This window comes from Protopterus annectens, chromosome 2.part0 (assembly GCF_019279795.1).
Source record: "Protopterus annectens isolate FY-2018-M chromosome 2.part0, PAN1.0, whole genome shotgun sequence".
NCBI classification, from domain to species: Eukaryota; Metazoa; Chordata; order Ceratodontiformes; family Protopteridae; genus Protopterus; species Protopterus annectens.
In genome coordinates, this window is record NC_056728.1 from 11,028,845 (window position 1) to 11,047,733 (window position 18,889).

The 18,889-nt window shown below is 40.5% G+C and overlaps 1 protein-coding gene and 1 pseudogene across 1 annotated transcript in view; both read right to left on the reverse strand.

Annotated features, from left to right (window-relative positions):
- Nucleotides 1-18,889, reverse strand: part of LTBP3 (latent transforming growth factor beta binding protein 3) — a 1,089,474-nt gene that overhangs the window by 196,794 nt on the left and 873,791 nt on the right. The window contains exon 11 of the mRNA XM_044060493.1: nucleotides 11,817-11,918. Within this exon, the coding sequence (XP_043916428.1) occupies nucleotides 11,817-11,918 (102 nt within the window). The remainder of the gene's footprint in view (nucleotides 1-11,816; nucleotides 11,919-18,889) is intronic.
- Nucleotides 902-2,026, reverse strand: LOC122793682 (annotated as a pseudogene).

An 18,889-nucleotide genomic window follows, 5' to 3' on the forward strand; every position in this document is an offset into this window, starting at 1 on the left:
TGAACCTCACTGGTACTTTTCTTCCAGCTCAGTCAGCTGTCCAAATCTTTGTTTAGATTTTTTCCTCCATTTGCCACTGCTGCAATTAGCTTTGTGTCTTCAGCACAATGTTTTGGATATCTTGTTGTCCACTGACAACATCTAAAAGCAACACACTAAAGAGTAGAAGACTCACAGCTGTCCCCCATGGTACTTTATTAGTTACTTTTCTTATTCTGCTCTTGTTCCACTCATCACAAACTCCTATGTCTTACCATTTACTCATGCAACAGTTCCTTAATCTTGGGCCTTCCCATGACCCCTTCTGTTTTCTTAGTAGCTGCCTAAGTGGGAGCAAGTCAAAGGCATTCTCAAGTCCAAAGTGACATCAGCTGCTGGTGCTCTCTTGTCATATTCTCCTGTACCCCATTCCTAAGACTGCGTCAGGTTTGTCTGACAAGTCCTTATGGTCATGAACTCATGCTGGTCATCATAATGGGAACCACTTTATTATATAAAACAAGTCAGGGCCACACACACACACACACACACACACACACACACACACTGAGAAGTAATAAGTAATGTACAGGAGTTTTCCATCTGTGATATCACATTCTTGAGTCCATAAAATATTTCTGTTTAGCACAAGCCTAATGAGCAGTGTTACCTTATAACTATATAAATGTGAGCACACACTGAAATTACACAGAAAAAAAGCTTTATGTACTTATTTTAACTCTTAGCCCAATGCTAACACCATCTACTATACAAAACTTGAAAAAAAAGGTACTGGCAAAAGTGTAGCCTACATAAAACACAAACTGAAATGCCTGAGCTACAAATTATCCAAAAAAGTCCTTTATACAACATTGTGCCCAGTTATAAAAAGGAAAAAAAAATATTTTTCTTTGTGGCAAGACTATGAAAAGTTGATTGGCTGTGTGTGTTTTGCAGACCTCATTTTTCTCATGTCGTGATTCCATTTCATCCAGGACTTTTGGAGTGCATCGCACAACTCTTCCTTGAGCAGCTTTAAGCAAGTTCACTGCTTTTCCATGATGTTCCCCTTCAGCACTCACTCCATTTATGGAAAGAACTTGGTCTCCTCGTTTTAACCCTCCATGCCTGTCTGCAGTGCCTTCTGGAATGATGTAAGAGATGTAAATAGGGGAGTTCTACTCTTTTCCACCCATTATGTTAAATTCAAGACCCTCTTCTGTTTTACGTAATTCAACATCCTTGGGATGTGAATGTCCTTCATTTGCAGCAAATATTGCTGCTGTTGCCTTGACAGTGGCATTGGCAGTTACTTCTGGGCTACTACAGATGTCTACAATCTCATAAACACTCATAAACCTCTTGTACAGCACTGCAAAATTCACTCTGAAGGACTCTTTGTAAAGCTTGAGCTTCTAGGTGGGCATTTCTCCACTTCATTGCAACTTGGAAATATCTGTCTCCTTGGAAGGTGAGGGTGAAGCCTTTCACATAAAGGCTTGCTGTTATTCCAATTGTTTGTTTTGTAAGAAATTATAAGACATTTGAGCTGTTTAGCAGGAGTTAAGTGTAGATGGCATCTGAATTGCCATAAACTTGTCTGCAGCTTAGAAAGTAATATGTAACAATAATACTGGATATTACTTTATAGAAACATGACCAATTTACTGTACAGTAGAGTAAAATGTTTAGTTTAACAGTGATTTATAAAGTTGTTTATGGTTTCTTTGGATTTTTGCTGTTTGTGCTACTTTCAGCGTTTTCTTTACTTGTTTATCCTTTTGAGTGGTATGTTCATTACTGGCCAGTGATTCTCTGTCTGGACATCCATCACTCATCCACTTTTGTTGGGACCACTGAAAGAACTCTGTCCTTTGTGGTAGGCCATATATCTATTGGTTGAACCCCTCCTGATCCAAAATATAATGGGACTTCTGTTCCAGCTGGAGTTTGAAGCTTAGAATCTACTGGTCTGTTCCTGGCAGATTCAGATCCCTTCATGACACCCTTCTTCACACACCTGCCTTACTTCCTGCAGTTCAATCATCCTTTTCCCTTAACATGGTTTCTTGAGAATGGAATACGTGTAGGAGAAACCACTGTTGTCAGCAGGTGGGACCATGTGCAGTTGGTTGTAAAACCTGTGCTTATAATTTGAAGCTAATGGCTAGCCTCAGAAGAGACCAACAATATCTAGTTCAGTATACAGGTGTCAGTGTCTTATTGCAAGGTTAGGTCCAGATGGAGCAGCTACATAGAAATAGTTGAATATACAAACTAATTAGTTAGGTGTGATAGCTATTTTTGATCATGCACTATTTATTGTGTCACATAAAGAGCTGAGAACAAGGAGATGAATCTTTAAATGTTTTATCTCAGTTTCAGAGCATCTTTCTTTCAAGAGGATTCTACAATAGGACTAGCATATGTGCAAAATATTAACTTGCTAGCAGAAAGTGACTTCATCCTTTTGAACACATGATAATGGTGGGGAGTAAAAATGAAATGGGTAAAGACAGGCATGGCAAGTGCAATATTGCTCGACTTGCAATTACTAAAAAACTTTATCCCTATCCTATAACTGCTATGTTGGGAACATTATCCTTTTCATGCCATCATACCCTTACTTAGGTATGTCAAATAAATACAATGAAAAGGAAATTATACAGATGACACTCATCAGAATTCAGGATGATTTGTTTTGTGCCCTGTTTATTTATTTGTTTATTTCAGTGCACCATTTCCAAGAATAAAAGTTTTCGTTCCTCCTAGTATGTGACTGACATCCCAACGGCATCATTCCCTTATTTAAATCATCTAATGATCTGACTTATGGCTGCGACTGGTGCCTTCAGGGTAGTGATGTCATCATTCAAATGGCTTGGTGGAATGTTTTGATGTTATGTTGTCCTATCTTGCCTTCATTCTTACTGGTTGGGTTCAGTGCCGATCCTCAGCTTTGACTCTGCTGACTACTAAAGCTCGAAGTATTTCACTTGGCTCGTGGCTGAACACCTATCCCATCATACAGTGGTGTAATCCCCAGATCTCATTTGCCGTGCAAACAGAGTGGAGGTTCTTCATCTTGGCCATGGCTAAGTGTTGGATTTTTGCATTAAAATCTATATATTTTCTTATAGTTACTTGTAATTAGTGTTAAGATTAGTTAGTTAGTCATATTTCTTATAATATAGTGTGTTTTTTTACTCTTGCTATTAGTGCTTATGTATATGTATATATATATATATATATATATATATATATATATATATATATAGTTTACTATGATTATGTCGAAAATTAAAAAAAAAGTGTACTTATCAGCGAAGTGTTTCGCCGAAAGTACACAATTCCGAACGTTCCTAAAGTCGAAAAACAGCTGTTAATGTCAAAAATATCGCTCGTGACATTTTCAACACTTAACAGCAATCCCACCCTTCCCTTAACTCCCTAACTAACTAGCCTAAACTCACGTTTATGCAGGGGGGCTGCACCCCCCACACCCCCCACAACTTAATATTCCAACTCCGAGATCGCACTACAGTAAGGAAAGGGATGTATTTCCCTAACCGCACTGTACCGCGATCCCCTTACATGAGCGAACGTTATAATTGCAAATGCACAGTCCATTCGCAATAATAACGTTCGCTCACATAACCTGCCGAAATATGAAGTATTCGAACATATGTTGTTCGAATATGTCATAGCTGTGCAATTGCACGGTGAAATTATAATGGTAAACCTATATATATATATATATATATATATATATATATATATATATATATATATATATATATATATATATATATATATATCACGTTGTTTTGGCATTTGTGGTTGGCCGCCACTTCTCTTATTTGGCCATTGTTTCTCCTATCCTGTTTAACTTGCTAAACCTGTATCTTTTAGGGTTTTTGTTTTACTTTTTTGTTGGAGCACTGTTTAAGTTAGAAGTGCTTCCAATCTCTATGTTGTAATGTGTGGTTGTTTTTCCCTTCAGCCAGTTAGCTAAGCTTGTGCCCATTTAAGTTAGAGGGCCTAGTGCCCATTTAAGTTAGAGGGCCTAGTGCCCATTTAAGTTAGAGGGTATAGTTAACTTCCTCCCTTTTCTAGACTAGTTGTTAAGTTTCCTTTGCTGTCTTTACAATAACTTAGATATATCAGAGTGGTGTGCAGTTTTAGTTTAGTTATATACATACTGATATAATCCTTTTCAGAGTGTGGTTTGAATTTATATAAAAATAGTTATAGATTGTTGTGCCATAATGTCTAAAGGCCAAAAAGAAACAAAGCAATCTGGGTTTAAGAAATGTCAAAAGTGCTCCCAGAAAATGTCCTTGACCGATTGTCATAGTATCTGTGCGTATTGTTTCGGAGCCATCCATTTACAAGAAACATGTACCTTCTGCCATTCCTTTAGCTCTGGGGTTTTACTAAGAGGAAAAACAAACTTATTGTAAGAGGGCTTCTGCAGTCTCCTTTCTCTGAAAGTTTAGAAAGTCAGAGCAGCTCCACTAAGACTAAGTCTCTATCTAAAACTGACAAACCTACCAAGAGATCTTCTTCATCTTCTTCTGGCTATTCGGAACTGCCAGAGAAGACAGCAAAAACAACCCAATTAGATCCAAGACCTTCTGGATCAGACAAACCAAGCTCCTCGGCTCCACAGATTTTGGAGCCGAGACAGTCTCAGGTTCAGAGCCAGTCTCTGGAATTATTACTGGTCTCCCCTACTCTGAGGTCTCCCATTTTACAGAGATCTTGCTCACCTACCCTTTCCTCTAGGTCCTCCAGAAGCCTATCGGATGTGGATAGGGTGGTGCACAGGCTGCTGAAGTCGCTGGCACTGGCAAAACTTTTCTAGGCTCCAACCCAGTTAGTTCTGGAGTCAGTAAGAGTCTTTTCATCCATGTCTATTCCTCCTTCGAGTGAAGCTGGAACATCAAAGCCAAAATGTCTAGTATCCACTGTAGTAGAAGCTTCGGTGTCGAGACCCACTCTGGAGATTTTGGAACCACTGTCTGCTCCAACATCCTCGGTACCATCCAGGTTGTCTAGGAGCTGAAGCTCTCCAGTCAGGTCCAGAGTGGATGCTCAGACCCAAGACTCTTCAGTCCCAAGCTTGCCTTTTGGGGCTTTGGCACAGGTGAGCTCAGCTCCTGCATCGGGTTCGGAGCCAGCTTCCTTGGTGTCAGGGATTCCGTCTGCTTCTATGGAACCAGAGGTGTCCTCGGAGCCAGGGGGAATGGCTTTTGAGCTGATGAGGAGTGTGTTGTTCCCCCCACAGCTCTACACAAAGATACTGACATCCTTCCCCCTAAAGCACCGGCTTCTGTCTTGGCACCACCCCAACCACAGGACAGCAGAAATTCTGGGCCTCAGGGTACCCCATTGGGCGAACAACATTCTCCTGAGACCTCTCCAGAATACCCTCCTGAGGAGGCTCCCTGGAAGTGACTTTGCAAGAGGAAGCATCTGGACTCACCAGATGAGTCAGTCACCTCAGACACTGACCTCAAGGAGCCAGAGGGGTCCCCACAGTTGCACTCTGAGGATATCTCCTTTGTGGATATCCTAGAAATCCTTAAACAGAGAGACGGCTGGAGACCCATCAACACTTATGATGAGGGGTTGGTGTACCTGAAGGCCTTTAGATCTCAACCTTCAGCCACCTGGGTGTCTCTGCCTTTTGACAAGCTCATGGAACTACTTAGTCGAAAAGTGTGGGTGTCACCAGATGCAATGGAACCGGTCCCTCAGAGGCCAAATAAATTTATTACAGCCCCAGCAGACAAAGAATTTCTTACAAAAGGCATCCCTGTAGATGCTATAGTGGTGGCAGCAGCCACTAAGAAGGAACTTTCTGAAATGTCCTCATCTGTCCATCCACCGGGCAAGGAGTCTTGAACGATGAACAGATATGGGAAGTGTATTTTTTCGTCAGCGAATTTTGCCCTTAGATCGCTGAACTACCTAATGCACTTCACTCGACTTCAAAGAAATATTCTGAAAGAGATAGGAGATACTCTTCAAGGTATATTAGCTGCAGGGGTCTCAGATAAGGTATCCTCTCAGCTGTCCACCTTAAATTCCATAGTGGACTCCTCTCCATGAGACTAATTTCTTACACAGTGGATGCAGCGAGCAGGGCAGTGGATTCAGGAGTTTCCCCTAAAGAGACACTCCTGGATGCGCTTGTGTAATTTTATGGAACCTTTCAAGTCTACCTTTGTCAATGCCCCTTTCGATGGTTCCTCACTCTTTGGACCAAAAGTCAAAGACACACTCACCAGATGTGAACATGAAGGGAAAACTCTCTCTGCCATTGGAGTATGTTTTTCCATACCTTCCAGACCCTATCCTAAGGGTCAGTAGGTTGGTAAATTCTGGTTCAAAAAATCCCAGGGAGTTTTTCAAGATGCACGAGGTGAATCCTTCCCCAGAGGAAGAGGGGGAAGTAGTAGTGGTAGACATCATCCATGTGGCAGAGGGGTTCTGCAAAATCAGGGTGACCATGATTCCTTTTGTAGCCGACCCTTCCAGCGCTCCTGAAAGGAGGCCTGGCTGCCCTCCTCTGGAGGCAGTTGGGGGGCATTTATCTTTGTACCTGGAAGCCTGGTGAGAGATCACAAAAGACAAGTGAGTACAAAGTATAATATCCAGAGGTTACTCCATTCCCTTTTACCTTCCCATTCCACACATCAGAAAAACCCCAGATGTTCCACCCAGTGAAAGAGAATAGGCAACTGTAGAGATTCAAAATTTGCTGGAAAAAAGAGTCATCCAAAGAGTCCCTGCAGACCAAATAGGATTCAGAACTTACTCACGATTATTTTTAGTGCTGAAAAGAACAGGAAACTGGAGACCCATCTTGTATCTCAGCAAACTAAATGAATCCATAAAGAAGTCCAAGTTCTGAATGGTGACACTGCAGTCAATTCTTCTCTTTTTATGGAAAGACAATTGGATGTGCTCGATAGATCTCCAAGATGCATACTACCATATAAAAATGGACAGGCCATCAAGGAGTCATTTGCTTTTCTGACTGGGAGCCAGCCATTATCAATTCCGAGCTCTGTCCTTTGGTCTAACTACAGCCCCCAGAGTGTTCACCAAATGCATAGCAGTAGTCACGGCTCACTTGAGATGAATAGGATTCCAAGTGTTTCTGTACCTAGATGACTGGCTCCTGACTGCCACCACCAGGCATCTACTACAACAGGTAAGAGAAGCCACATTACAACTTTGTTCTCACTTGGGGATAATAATAAATTCAAAAAATCTGCCTTGTTGCCATGTCAGCATATTAAATTTATAGGAGTAGATTTTGATACCATCTCCATAATGGCAACATTATCTGCAGAGACAGTATCTCTACTCAGACAACAGATTTCCAACCTTCTGCCAAGAACCAAAGTGAAAGTGAAAACAGTCTTAAAAGTTCTAGGAACCATGGCAGCAATGATAACCCTAGTTCCCCTAGCCCAGATGCACATGAGAATTCTGCAGTGGCTCCTTTTTTCTCAATGGTCATTTCAAGAACTCCCCCTGTTTCACCAGATCAGAATCACAGAGTCATGCAAGAAGGATCTACGATGGTGGCTCCTTTCCAGTCAAGTGACATTAGGTCGCCCCTTTACCCTACAACAACCTGTAGCGACAGTGACCACGGACACCTCCCAGATAGGGTGGGGGCATTATCTGGGGAGGACGGTCCAAGGCACATGGCAGGAGCACAAGGTCCATTTGCACATCACTGTCCTAGAGGGGAGAGAAGTGCTCTTGGCTTTGCAAGCACTTCAGGACTCTCTTCCATTAGGAACAATTGCAATTCAGACAAATAACATGTTGGTAGTCTGGTACATAAACAAGCAAGGAGGAACCAGATCTTAGCCCCTTTGCCGAGAGGCACTCAGAGTAGGGCAATGGGTTATATCTTCTCAATGCTTTCTAGTAGCAATGCACATTCCGGGGAAATCCAACGTGATAGCAGACGGACTCAGCAGGGCAATACTCATGCCTCATGAGTAGTCCCTAAAACAAGAGATAGCGGAGATAATTTTCCAGAAATGGGGTCAGCCTTACTGCGATCTCTTCGCAACACCCACGAATGTCAAATGCAGCAGCTACCTTGCCCTATTCCCCCTCCGGGGGAGTCACCAAGGGATGCACTTGTACACGATTGGCCCTCAGGACTTCTTTATGCTTTTCCTCCCTTTCCTCTAATACCCAAAGTCATACAGAAAGTCAAGTCATTGGGAGGCAGGCTAATTCTCATTGCCCCATACTGGCCTCGCCAGATTTGGTTTCCCTTCCTCTGGCCTCATCTTCAGGAGGAATAGTGAGTTCTGGACCCAGTTCTAGACCTTCATACTCATAGGTCCGGAACACCCCACCCCTCCCTCCAAATCCTAAAATTGACAGCATGACTGTTCCAGTTCCAAGTTTAGTCAGGCTTCATAATTTCACACCGGCAGTGAAATATTTCTTAGTATCTTCACATAAGGCTTCAACCAGGAAGTTATATTCCAGTAAATGGAAGAGGTTCTCATACTGGGCTGCATCAAGAGACATTGATCCCTTTTCTGCCCCAATCAGCTCTATTCTTGAATTCGTGGCAGAACTTTTTCATCAAGGTTCCACTGCAGCTACTATTAAAGTCCAATTAGCTGCAATTTCTAGTTTTCATATGGGTGACTGGACTCCTAACTTGAAGTCCCACAGATTGTGCAAAGCTTTCGTAAAAGGTATTTGCTTATTAAGACCTCCCATTAAAGAGCCCCTATCACCATGGGATTTGAATTTTGTCCTATCATATCTAACTTTACCTCCATTTGAGCCCTCATCAACATGTGATTCAAATTTCTGTCGTGGAAAACAAGTTTATTAGTGGCTGTTACTTCTGTAAGGAGAGTCTCAGAACTGCAAGCCCTATCAATCAAACCTCCTTACATGATCTTCCATAAGGATAGAGTATCTCTTTGAACTAACCCATCCTTTTTACCTAAAGTGTGCTCTCAAACTATCCTAAACCAAACTATTGAGCTGCCAGTGTTTTTCCCCAATCATGGCAACAAGACAGAATACAAGCTACACCAATTAGATGTGCACAGACAACTCTGCTTCTATTTACACAGAACCAAGGATTTTAGGAAATCTGACCAATTGCTTATTTTCTTTTCAGAAGCAAAAAAAGGTATGCCTGTTTCTAATGTCACACTCTCCAACTGGCTTTCAAGTTGCATCACCTTTATCTACAGTACTAATAACAGAGAGCTACCATTCAAGGTCAAGGGACATTCTACAAGAGCCATAGCAACATCATCTGCCTATCTAGCTAGACTATCGATGGACAGTATTTGTGCAGCTGCCACATGGGCTAGGCCCCATACCTTTATCACTTATTACAAAGTGGATTTGGCCTCCAGGGACAGGGCCTCCTTTTGTTCCACTGTACTGAAAAATGTACTCCCATGAGCCACCCAGGAAATGTGGTGCCTGGGACACTGTCCCAACCAGTAAGAATGAAGGTGAGATAGGACAACATAACATAAAGAAGTCATATACTCACCATAACGTTCCATATTTGTTGTCCATCTCACCTTCATTTTTATGACCCTCCCTCCTTCCCTGAGCCCAAGGCTTCTGCAGGACTTAGAGGTTTTTTTCCTTAGGCAAGGGGATTCTCTGACTTTCTTTGTTATATCTATATTCTACAATATGATACATGTAAACACATTACTATGGTTAGCAGCAAACAAGATCTGGGGGATTACACCACTGCATGATGGGATAGGTGTTCAGCCCCGAGCCGAATGAAAGACTTCGAGCTTTAGTATTCGGCCGAGACGGAGCTGAGGATCGGCTCCGAACCCAACCACTAAGAATGAAGGCGAGATGAGCAACAAACATGGAACATTATGGTAAGTACTTAACTTCTTTTTCCAGTTTCTGTTCCATGTGTCACAGATGAAAAATGGACTCACAGCAACAAGGATCCTGTTAGTACAGTAAGTGATGGGGATATTCTGTGGGCAAATGGGTAGTGAAAAAAAGGAAAATGCCATTCATTTAGCTTTGGTGGGTGATTCTGAGATACCCTAGTATGATCAGCTCAAAATATTAAGCAATCTCTTATTTATACCATTCATTTCAGCATCTGAAAGTAATGTGCATGGTTGTTGTACAATGAAAAATGCAAACAGAATCTTTGATTAACAAACTAATTAACTAACTAACTAACTAACTAACTAACTAACTAACTAACTAACTAACTAACTACTGTTAGCATTCAAAGGAAAATGTATATGTTATCCTCTGCATGCATTTTTATTTATTTATTTTTCCTTTGGTTGATTGGATTTGTCCCACTAGGCTAGTAGACCTTCTAAAGGTGACATCCAAGGTGTTATTTATATTGCTAGGGGAAATATGGCCCACACATCAGGAACTTCCCCAAGGTGTCGTGGGATTTCTTCCAGTCACCTGAGCTACCACCAACTCAAATAGATGGTGTCTCAGTCCACAATGTCATCTGAAGGGTGGCCCACTCAGGAGTGCAGCACTCTCCTTATGCTGCACTGCAGTGTCAGCAAACAATTTACCTGGTGTGGGAATAGAACCCACACACCTTTCTGCTCAAAAGACAAGTGGGCTACCTGTTGCATCACTGACACTGCTTTTCAATATAAAGTTTCTTAATCAGGAGAATCTAAAAGGAATAAAAAGTATAGCCGGCCTTAGGCATAGGCCAACTAGGTGGCCACCTAGGGCGCTGCTCTATTAGGGGCACTTTTCCAGTATTTATTTGGTGTAGGTAGACCAGGATGGGGCACGGGTGATGTGGTGGGGGGTGCCTTGAGCCCTTTTGCCTAGGGCACCAGTTGACCTAAGGCTGCTCCAGATAAAAAGGATGTGGAATTAAATTATTTATATATCCAGAGATTGATAAAAGCCCTGCCCAGATATAACACTACCAACAAGTCACTTACTGAACTCCAGTTTCTCAATAGGTAACAGCATTCTCTGTTTTTTCTCCTGTGAACTTTGCATTCCTAGCCTGTACAGATTGTATAACCACCTATGCTTCTGTAGTCTTAGTTCTTATGAGCATGCACAGGACCACTGGAAGAGAAGCTAACTATACTGCCATACCTGTCAACTGTCCAGACTTTTGCCTCACATTTTTGATCTGTTCCTCATAAAATTTGTGGTTTTCTGGCAAATCACTGAGGACTGAAGTCACTAAATAATGACAAACATTTGAGTTTCAGATTTCATATCCTTCAGAAAAATGCATGCTAACACAAATCATTTTATTCTAGTAGCTATCTAAGTTTATAAATGTAATAGTTAAAATTTGTCCCTATTTAGAGACCTTTGTCCCCTTATTATTTTAAGCTTTGCTCAAATTTCTTGTGCTAAGAGGTTGAGGGGTATGATAGTGAACACATCCCTCCTTCATTCAACTGCTAGTTGTAATACCCATAACTACCAACAGCACACACACTGTTTCTGAAAAAAGTCAAGAGCAGGCCTAGCCATCCTTCCAGAGCCATCACCTGGTATGAACTACAGATATACAAATGACATTTTTTTTATTTCACTACTTGAATACTCTCACCACTCTTTCACCAGCTGTGGAGGTATTAAAAAAGGTTTTGAGCCATCTACTTGTACCCTTAACTTCCCCACATTAGGTGTTGACAAACCAATACAACCAATCTATATAGTATCTATTAAACCATTCATTGAATACATGAAGTAAAGCATAACATTATTCTCATAAGAAGACCTTTGGCACAAAAACATGCTTTATATGTATAGTAACATACCTGTGTGATTGAGAATGGCAACCGCACTTACAATGGTGTCCTCTTTATCTTCATCAGGAAGGAGCTTTATCACAGGAGAAATTGTTGGCTTGGTGAGTATTTCTTAAAAAAAATAAAATAAAAGAGAGGAGAAGAATACAAGAATATAAGTTCCATTTTTGTGAGTAACCAAGATGAAGTTGTGTTCTGGCAAGGCAGTGAAATTAACCTTTAAAATTATGTCTGAATTCTGTATATAATACCATCATTAAAAAGGATATATTGATACCTTGCAAGAATTCACAAGCCTGCAGAATGGACAATAGTATTAGATGGGTGTTTACAAAGTCCCATGGAAAATGGAAGCAGGCTATACTTAAAGCAAAACAGTGCAAGGAAGTGTCTCACTGAAAAAGTATCGGAGGCTGACAAGATCAGTCATATGCATGCATTTTATCCTCATACAGAGTAACTCTGCAACTGCCCACTTCTAGTGTTACAAATCCCCAAAAAACATAACGTGATTTATACAGCCATGAGTATGAATCCCCAGGCACCATAATGTGAGTTATACAGCTGTGAGTATGAATCCCCAGACACCACAGCATGAGTTATACAGTTGTGAATATGAATCCCCAGACACCATAACGTGAGTTATACAGCAGTGAGTATGAATCTCCAAACACCATAATGTGAGTTATACAGCTGTGAGTATGAATCCTTAGACACTGCAATGTGAGTTATACAGCTATGAGTATGAATCCCCAGACATCACAACATGAATTATACAGCTGTGAGTATGAATCCTCAAAACCATAACATGAGTTATACATCTGTGAGTATGGACCCTCGGATACCATAACATGAGTTATACAGCTGTGAGTATGAATCCCTAGACAACATAATATGAGTTCCACAGCTGTGAGTATGAATCCACAGACACCGCAACATGAGTATGAATCCCCAGACACCATAATGTGAGTTATGCAGCTCTGAGTATGAATCCCCAGACACCACAGCATGAGTTATACAGTTGTAAGTATGAATCCCTAGACACCATAATGTGAGTTATACAGCTGTATGAGTCTCCAGACATCATAATGTGAGTTATACAGCTGTGAGTATGAATCCTTAGACACTGCAATGTGAGTTTTACAGCTGTGAGTATTAATTCCCAGACACCACAACATGAGTTATACAGCTGTGAGTATGAATCCTCAAAACCATAACGTGAGTTATACATCTGTGAGTATCGACCCCCCAGATACCATAACATGAGCTATACAGATTTGAGTATGAATCCCAAGAAAGCACAACATGAGTTATACAGCTGTGAGCACACATCCCCAGACCCCATAATATGAGTAACACAGCTGTGAGTATGAATCCCCAGACACCATAACATGAGTTATACTGCTGTGAGTATGAATCCTCAAAATCCATGAGTTATACAGCAGTGAGTATGAATCCCCAGACACCATAACATGAGTTATACAGCTGTGAGTATGAATCCCCAGACACAACAATATGAGTTACACAGCTGTGAGTATGAATCCCCAGACACCATAACATGAGTTATACTGCTGTGAGTATGAATCCCCAAACACCACAACATGAGTTATACAGGCGTGAGTATGAATCCCCAGACACCATAACATGAATTATACTGCTGTGAATATGAATCCCCAGACACCATAAAATGAGTTATAAGGCTGTGAGTATGAATCCTTAGACACCGCAATGTGAGTTATACAGCTGTGAATACTGAGTACTAATCTCTGGACACCACAATGTGAGTTATACACAAGGCTTTTTTGTAAGCAAAGAAGTGGTGGTATGCATATCTTGCATCATTTGATTCAACCCCCCCACCCCACCCAGCCCCACCCTCTGTCCCGCCCAGTCCCATCCCTATCCCACTCAGTTCTACCCCTATCCCGCCCTGTCCCCACCCCCAATACTTCTTTTTTCTGCAAATCCTCTTTCATGAAAAAATAAAATCTTCTCTGTTAATAATGCAACAACTGAAGTCACTTCTCACACCAAATTATTGTGTGATAATTGACAGTAATCTTAAATTTTACCTGCAGTCCTGCATTATCCTTGTGCTGACGGGTCCTCCTGTGCCAGACAGTTATTTTGTTTTGAAGAGCTCCTGTTATATCCTTTATTCATGGAGTTCCAAATGAAATATCTCAATATTCAATATATCACATAATGGGTTAAAATTTGAAATTGACAAATTGTCAAGTGTACGTGTACTGTGTTACAAAAATCCCACAGCTGTATTTAGAAACAACTGAAATGAGGGCCTGGACTGATGGTGAAAGGCCTGGCAAGTTTCTGGACAAAAGGTCAAGACTTACAGGCAACAGATATCCATAGCAGGGGTCAAGGTGACTGGCAAACAGGTTATGTTCACTGGTGGAAATATGAATTAATGCAGTCTTATCACTTCTATGAGCAACTTTACTTAGAAGTCCTTTGCTTGATAATTGGGAGAGTAAGATGAGTGAATTCTTTGACAAAGTGAAGCCTCTTCTGTCACTGGAAACGTGGAGTAGAGTACTCTCTACAGTTTCTCAAGGAGAGGTGTGCAAGGTGATAGATGGTATGCCTTGTGGAGAAGCCTGTGACCTGCATGGGTTAACTGTATAAAAGCCTTGTATAAAATTTTCCATGGGTTGTTGAATATTTTTAGATCTTTCCAGACTTGCAGGATGATTAACCTTCTCTTGTACATCTACCATAATAATCGTTATCTCTAAACCCAGGAAAGATTCCTTAGTGGTCACTGGTTGCAAAGCATTGCCTGGTTTCTCTTATTAATGTGGAACTTTATGTATATGTTAAAGTCCTAGCACAACAGATTAAATCTCTTCTGTCAAAATGTATCTTTCCCACACAGGCTGGGTTTGTACTAATTTGGAAAATTGAGGATCTCTTAAGGACAATGCTCCTTTACGTCAAGACTGCAAGGGATAGTTGAGCCTGCTCTGGTGGTTTTAGTTGACTTTGAGAAGGTTTTCAACTTGGTTAGAGATAGTTCTTTGAAGAAAGCCTCCCAATCTGTGATTATCTTGCAATGAAGCCCCACTTCTCAAGTATATCTTTAAGTAATGGTTTATTGTCTAGTCCCTTTAGTTTGTACAAGGGCACTTGCTAGGCTTGTCAATTTTCTCATTCTTTTTTCTTTTGACTGTATAACCCCTAAATGGGTTCCTTCAGTACATTTATGGGCAATCCATGTGTGGGATAGTAAGGGCTGTACTTATGAATGATTTAGTCCTTACGCAGAATCCAAGAAATGATCTCACTGAGATGCCTGGATTACTGAAAAGCTTTGATATAATTTCTGGGCAGTGTCTCAACAAAGCCAACACAGAGATATTTGTGGCCAACTCACAGACTGAGACTGAAGGATGAGGGTCTGGATCCCCCCCTTTACATGGTCGTGGTCCCGTCTCAGATATTTAGTGTTATACTTTCATCATGTGAATTTTATGATAATATTGGATGCCAAGATTCACTTCTCAATCTTTACTCTCAAGGTGCACCTCTTGACATCCATGTCTGAAAAATATTATAAAGAGGTTATGATTGGAGACCAGATCATAATCTTCAATGTTGTAATCGTTTTTGTGAATTACAGTAATATTTAAGAAATTGTCCCTGATTTGTAGCTTTTGTCCCCTCATTACTTGTTTTCTCCAGAATTCTTGATCAAAGAAATTAAGATGCATGTCCTATTTCTCATGCTAAGAACGGGCATCCTCAAGACTTTAGAGTACAGGAAAATGATTGCTTCTGCTGTCTGTATTCATTCTATAGTTGTCTGGGAAATGGAGAACAGAGGGTAGAATGAGTGTAAGGAGCGGAAAGCACACATATTTGTCAGGAAAGAGTCACAATAATTCACATTGAGACAGACATATAATTAATGGCACAAATGATGACAATCTCTAATGAAAAGGTGGGGATGGGTTCATACTAAGATAACTGCTCTTGTGAGCCATTTTAAGCCTAGCCAATTATCCCTTGTGAGACTCAAACCCTGCACCTTGTGTTTGTAAGGCAAACACCTTAACCATTAGGCCACCCACCCTTTTACTTTGTGTGGGAAAGATACATTTTGACAGGTAACATGCAGTATGATTAGTGAATGATCTGAAATGTGAAGAGCCCCAGTCACATGGAAAATTTAAAGCAGTATGCACCCAGTACTTCTTGCTCTCACTTAATTGTCAATTACTGAAGACATCATGTCGCAGATAAGTGCTGCATAATATTGTGCTTTACAGAATTTCCAAAATTGAAGAATATCAACTGCAAGTTAATAACAACCTCTACATCCTACAAAATGTTATGTAGTCCCATAAAACAATCAGTCCTTATTCCTTAAGCTGATGGAGTTTTAAAGAAAATTCCAAACTTTTCGCATATTTTCATCAAATGAAGTCTCCCCAATTCGTTCTTTGCTTTGAGTGGTAATGGCCAATCTTCGTCCTTGTAACAGCCACAAACTAATGTATCTTGCAGGATCGAAGCTTATGACTGGAGGGCCAGCCAATCGTATGAAGAGAAGTGGAAACAGTTCTTGTAAGTAATGAGGCTCTCAATGGAGTAACAATTAGATTAATTTGCGAAAAGCCACGTTCGCACTCATTTGATAAAACTGGAATACAACTAAGAGCATGCAATAGTGGCTGCAGTTTTTTGGACTGTTTTTCAAAGAGGTACTGACAGAATCCATATAACTAGTTTTGTACAGATGCCCCTCATTTCCTTTTCACCAAAGGTTAAATGATTATGTACATCCTTGTGCCATTGCTTTTGATCAAATATGCATGCCTGTTGTGCAAATGTGCCATTGTCACAGTCAAGTAGCCTTCTAGACATTGATTCATGACGTTTTATGTAAAACACAATTGGATCAATTGGAGGATCATTTTTGCAATCCTTGCTGTGAAGCAACACGCTGCTGAACTGGAGATTTTGCACAGCCATTGCAGCCTTCTCGTAATAGTGACCTGGACTTGTTTGCTTTTCTTTGAAAACTTGTATCTTTTCATTTGCTTTGTACAAATCGATGTTGCAATCTTGCAGTTCCAAGCTTAATTCTGACAGTTCTTGAAGGGTGTCAAACATTAGGCCAAGATCTAGCACAAAAACTGTTGATGTGATTTTTCTTTGCAAACCCTCATACATCACGTGATAAGCATTGTTTGGCTTCCTCAAAATGTTTGACCAGAACTTTGTATTTTCCCAAACTGCAGACATGGTACGGTAACTTGATGCTGCCCATCGTGTGCTTAGAATTCAACCAATTTTTAGCATCTGAGTGTCAAGCTGTTTTGCACACATCTGTAATTCTCTGTTATTTTTTGGTGAGGAATGGTATAGCATGTACAGCTTATCAAGGAATGCCTTAAATCTGTTAATGCCAGAAACTTGTTTGATTACATCCCCAACAGAGTTCCAATCTGTGATTCATACAGTGCCAAAAGAAAAATGATGGAAACATGTCTGTCATTAGCTTCTTAACACCACTTTTACATCCTAGTATAACGGCTGCACCATCACATGCAACACAAATCAAGTTACATTTCAAGTAATCCTCTGTTAAACCATGAGATTTAAGGCACTCAAGCGAAGAATTAAAAATCCCTTCTGATGTTGTGTTTTGCAATTCAATTAAGTCCAAAAATAAATTTACTGCTGAATTCATTCCGCTGTCAGCCAGACAGGTATGAACATAAACAATGAGCATTGAGCTGTTGCTCAGCATTGTTGACTCATCAATAATTAATGATATTTTGCTACTGGATGTGACAAACTGTTTTGTAAGAATTATTTTCATTTTATCACTTATGTGATTAACGATGATGCATGCATTACTAGAATGAAGAATGCGTCCCATATCAACTCCATTTAGTTGTTGTAAATCAATTTCAGACTCAAAATAATGAAAGCTTTGGTTTTCTTTCACTACTTTATAGGTAGTATGAAAAATGTTCATCATGACAGTTTTTTCTTTTGCCTGAGCCTTCCAAACAATCTGCTCCAGAATCTGTTTGTCTGCTTCTTCAAGAAGATTTGTGGGAGCTTTGTGACTCACAGATTCCTTGTGGTCGAATATTTTTTTTCACAGGGATGTTAAATGTTGCTGTCAACTTTCACCAAAGGAAGTTATCAAGTCATTGGTCCATTCCTTTGCAATTTTGAGACCCTTCTTAGTCTCTACGCCAAGACCCCCTGCACTACAACACATTTTACATCCAAGTTTCTTATTGTGAATTGACAGCCAGCTGTACTTACTGTAGTAGTCATTTTTCTGGTCCAAAGTCCAGCAGTCAGGCCAGTCTGTGTCACCAGCAGCCTCATGAATGGCATTACTTCATGAAGCAGAGGCAATACTTTGTAAGGATTCCACCTCCATAGCACCATCTGGCTCATCTGCAACATTACTGCTTAAAGTAGAAGCAACATTTGGCGTAGACAGTGTAGACACGATCCTAATAGTGTCACTAGAAACTGTGAGATTTGGATCATCCTCGCTCATTCGAGGTGGTTTATTTATAAGGCATCCTGTCCCAGAAAGTAACTAGTAATTTTGGCCATCACTAAAGTGTAAATGGTCTAGTATTTAGCAACGTGCTTATACATTTGCGTAGAATTCACAGTGACTCACTGAAGTATATTCCTGACTTCAAACAAAAGGACAATAAACTCTTTTGACAATGAAGAAGCTATTAAATGTAATCCTAATCAGTGCTCTACCAAAACTTTACTGGTTGTGAGGTACGAGTCCTGACCCACACTGTTGTCAAATGCAGCCTAATCAGTAACACTGCTGTACGTGCAGAATGAGAAGTACTGACCTACACGGTACAGGAGCTGTAAACATTAGGCACTCTATTCACAATACCATTATACAGCTGTTTACATAAATTATATTATTTTGATGATTTATAATATTCCAAACATATGTTTTAAAAGTTGGATCTTGGAACATTCATAATAGCACCTCTTTGCTGAAGAATCTAATGAAACTGGGGATAAAATTTAAGAAATAAGCTAAATAATGTTACAGT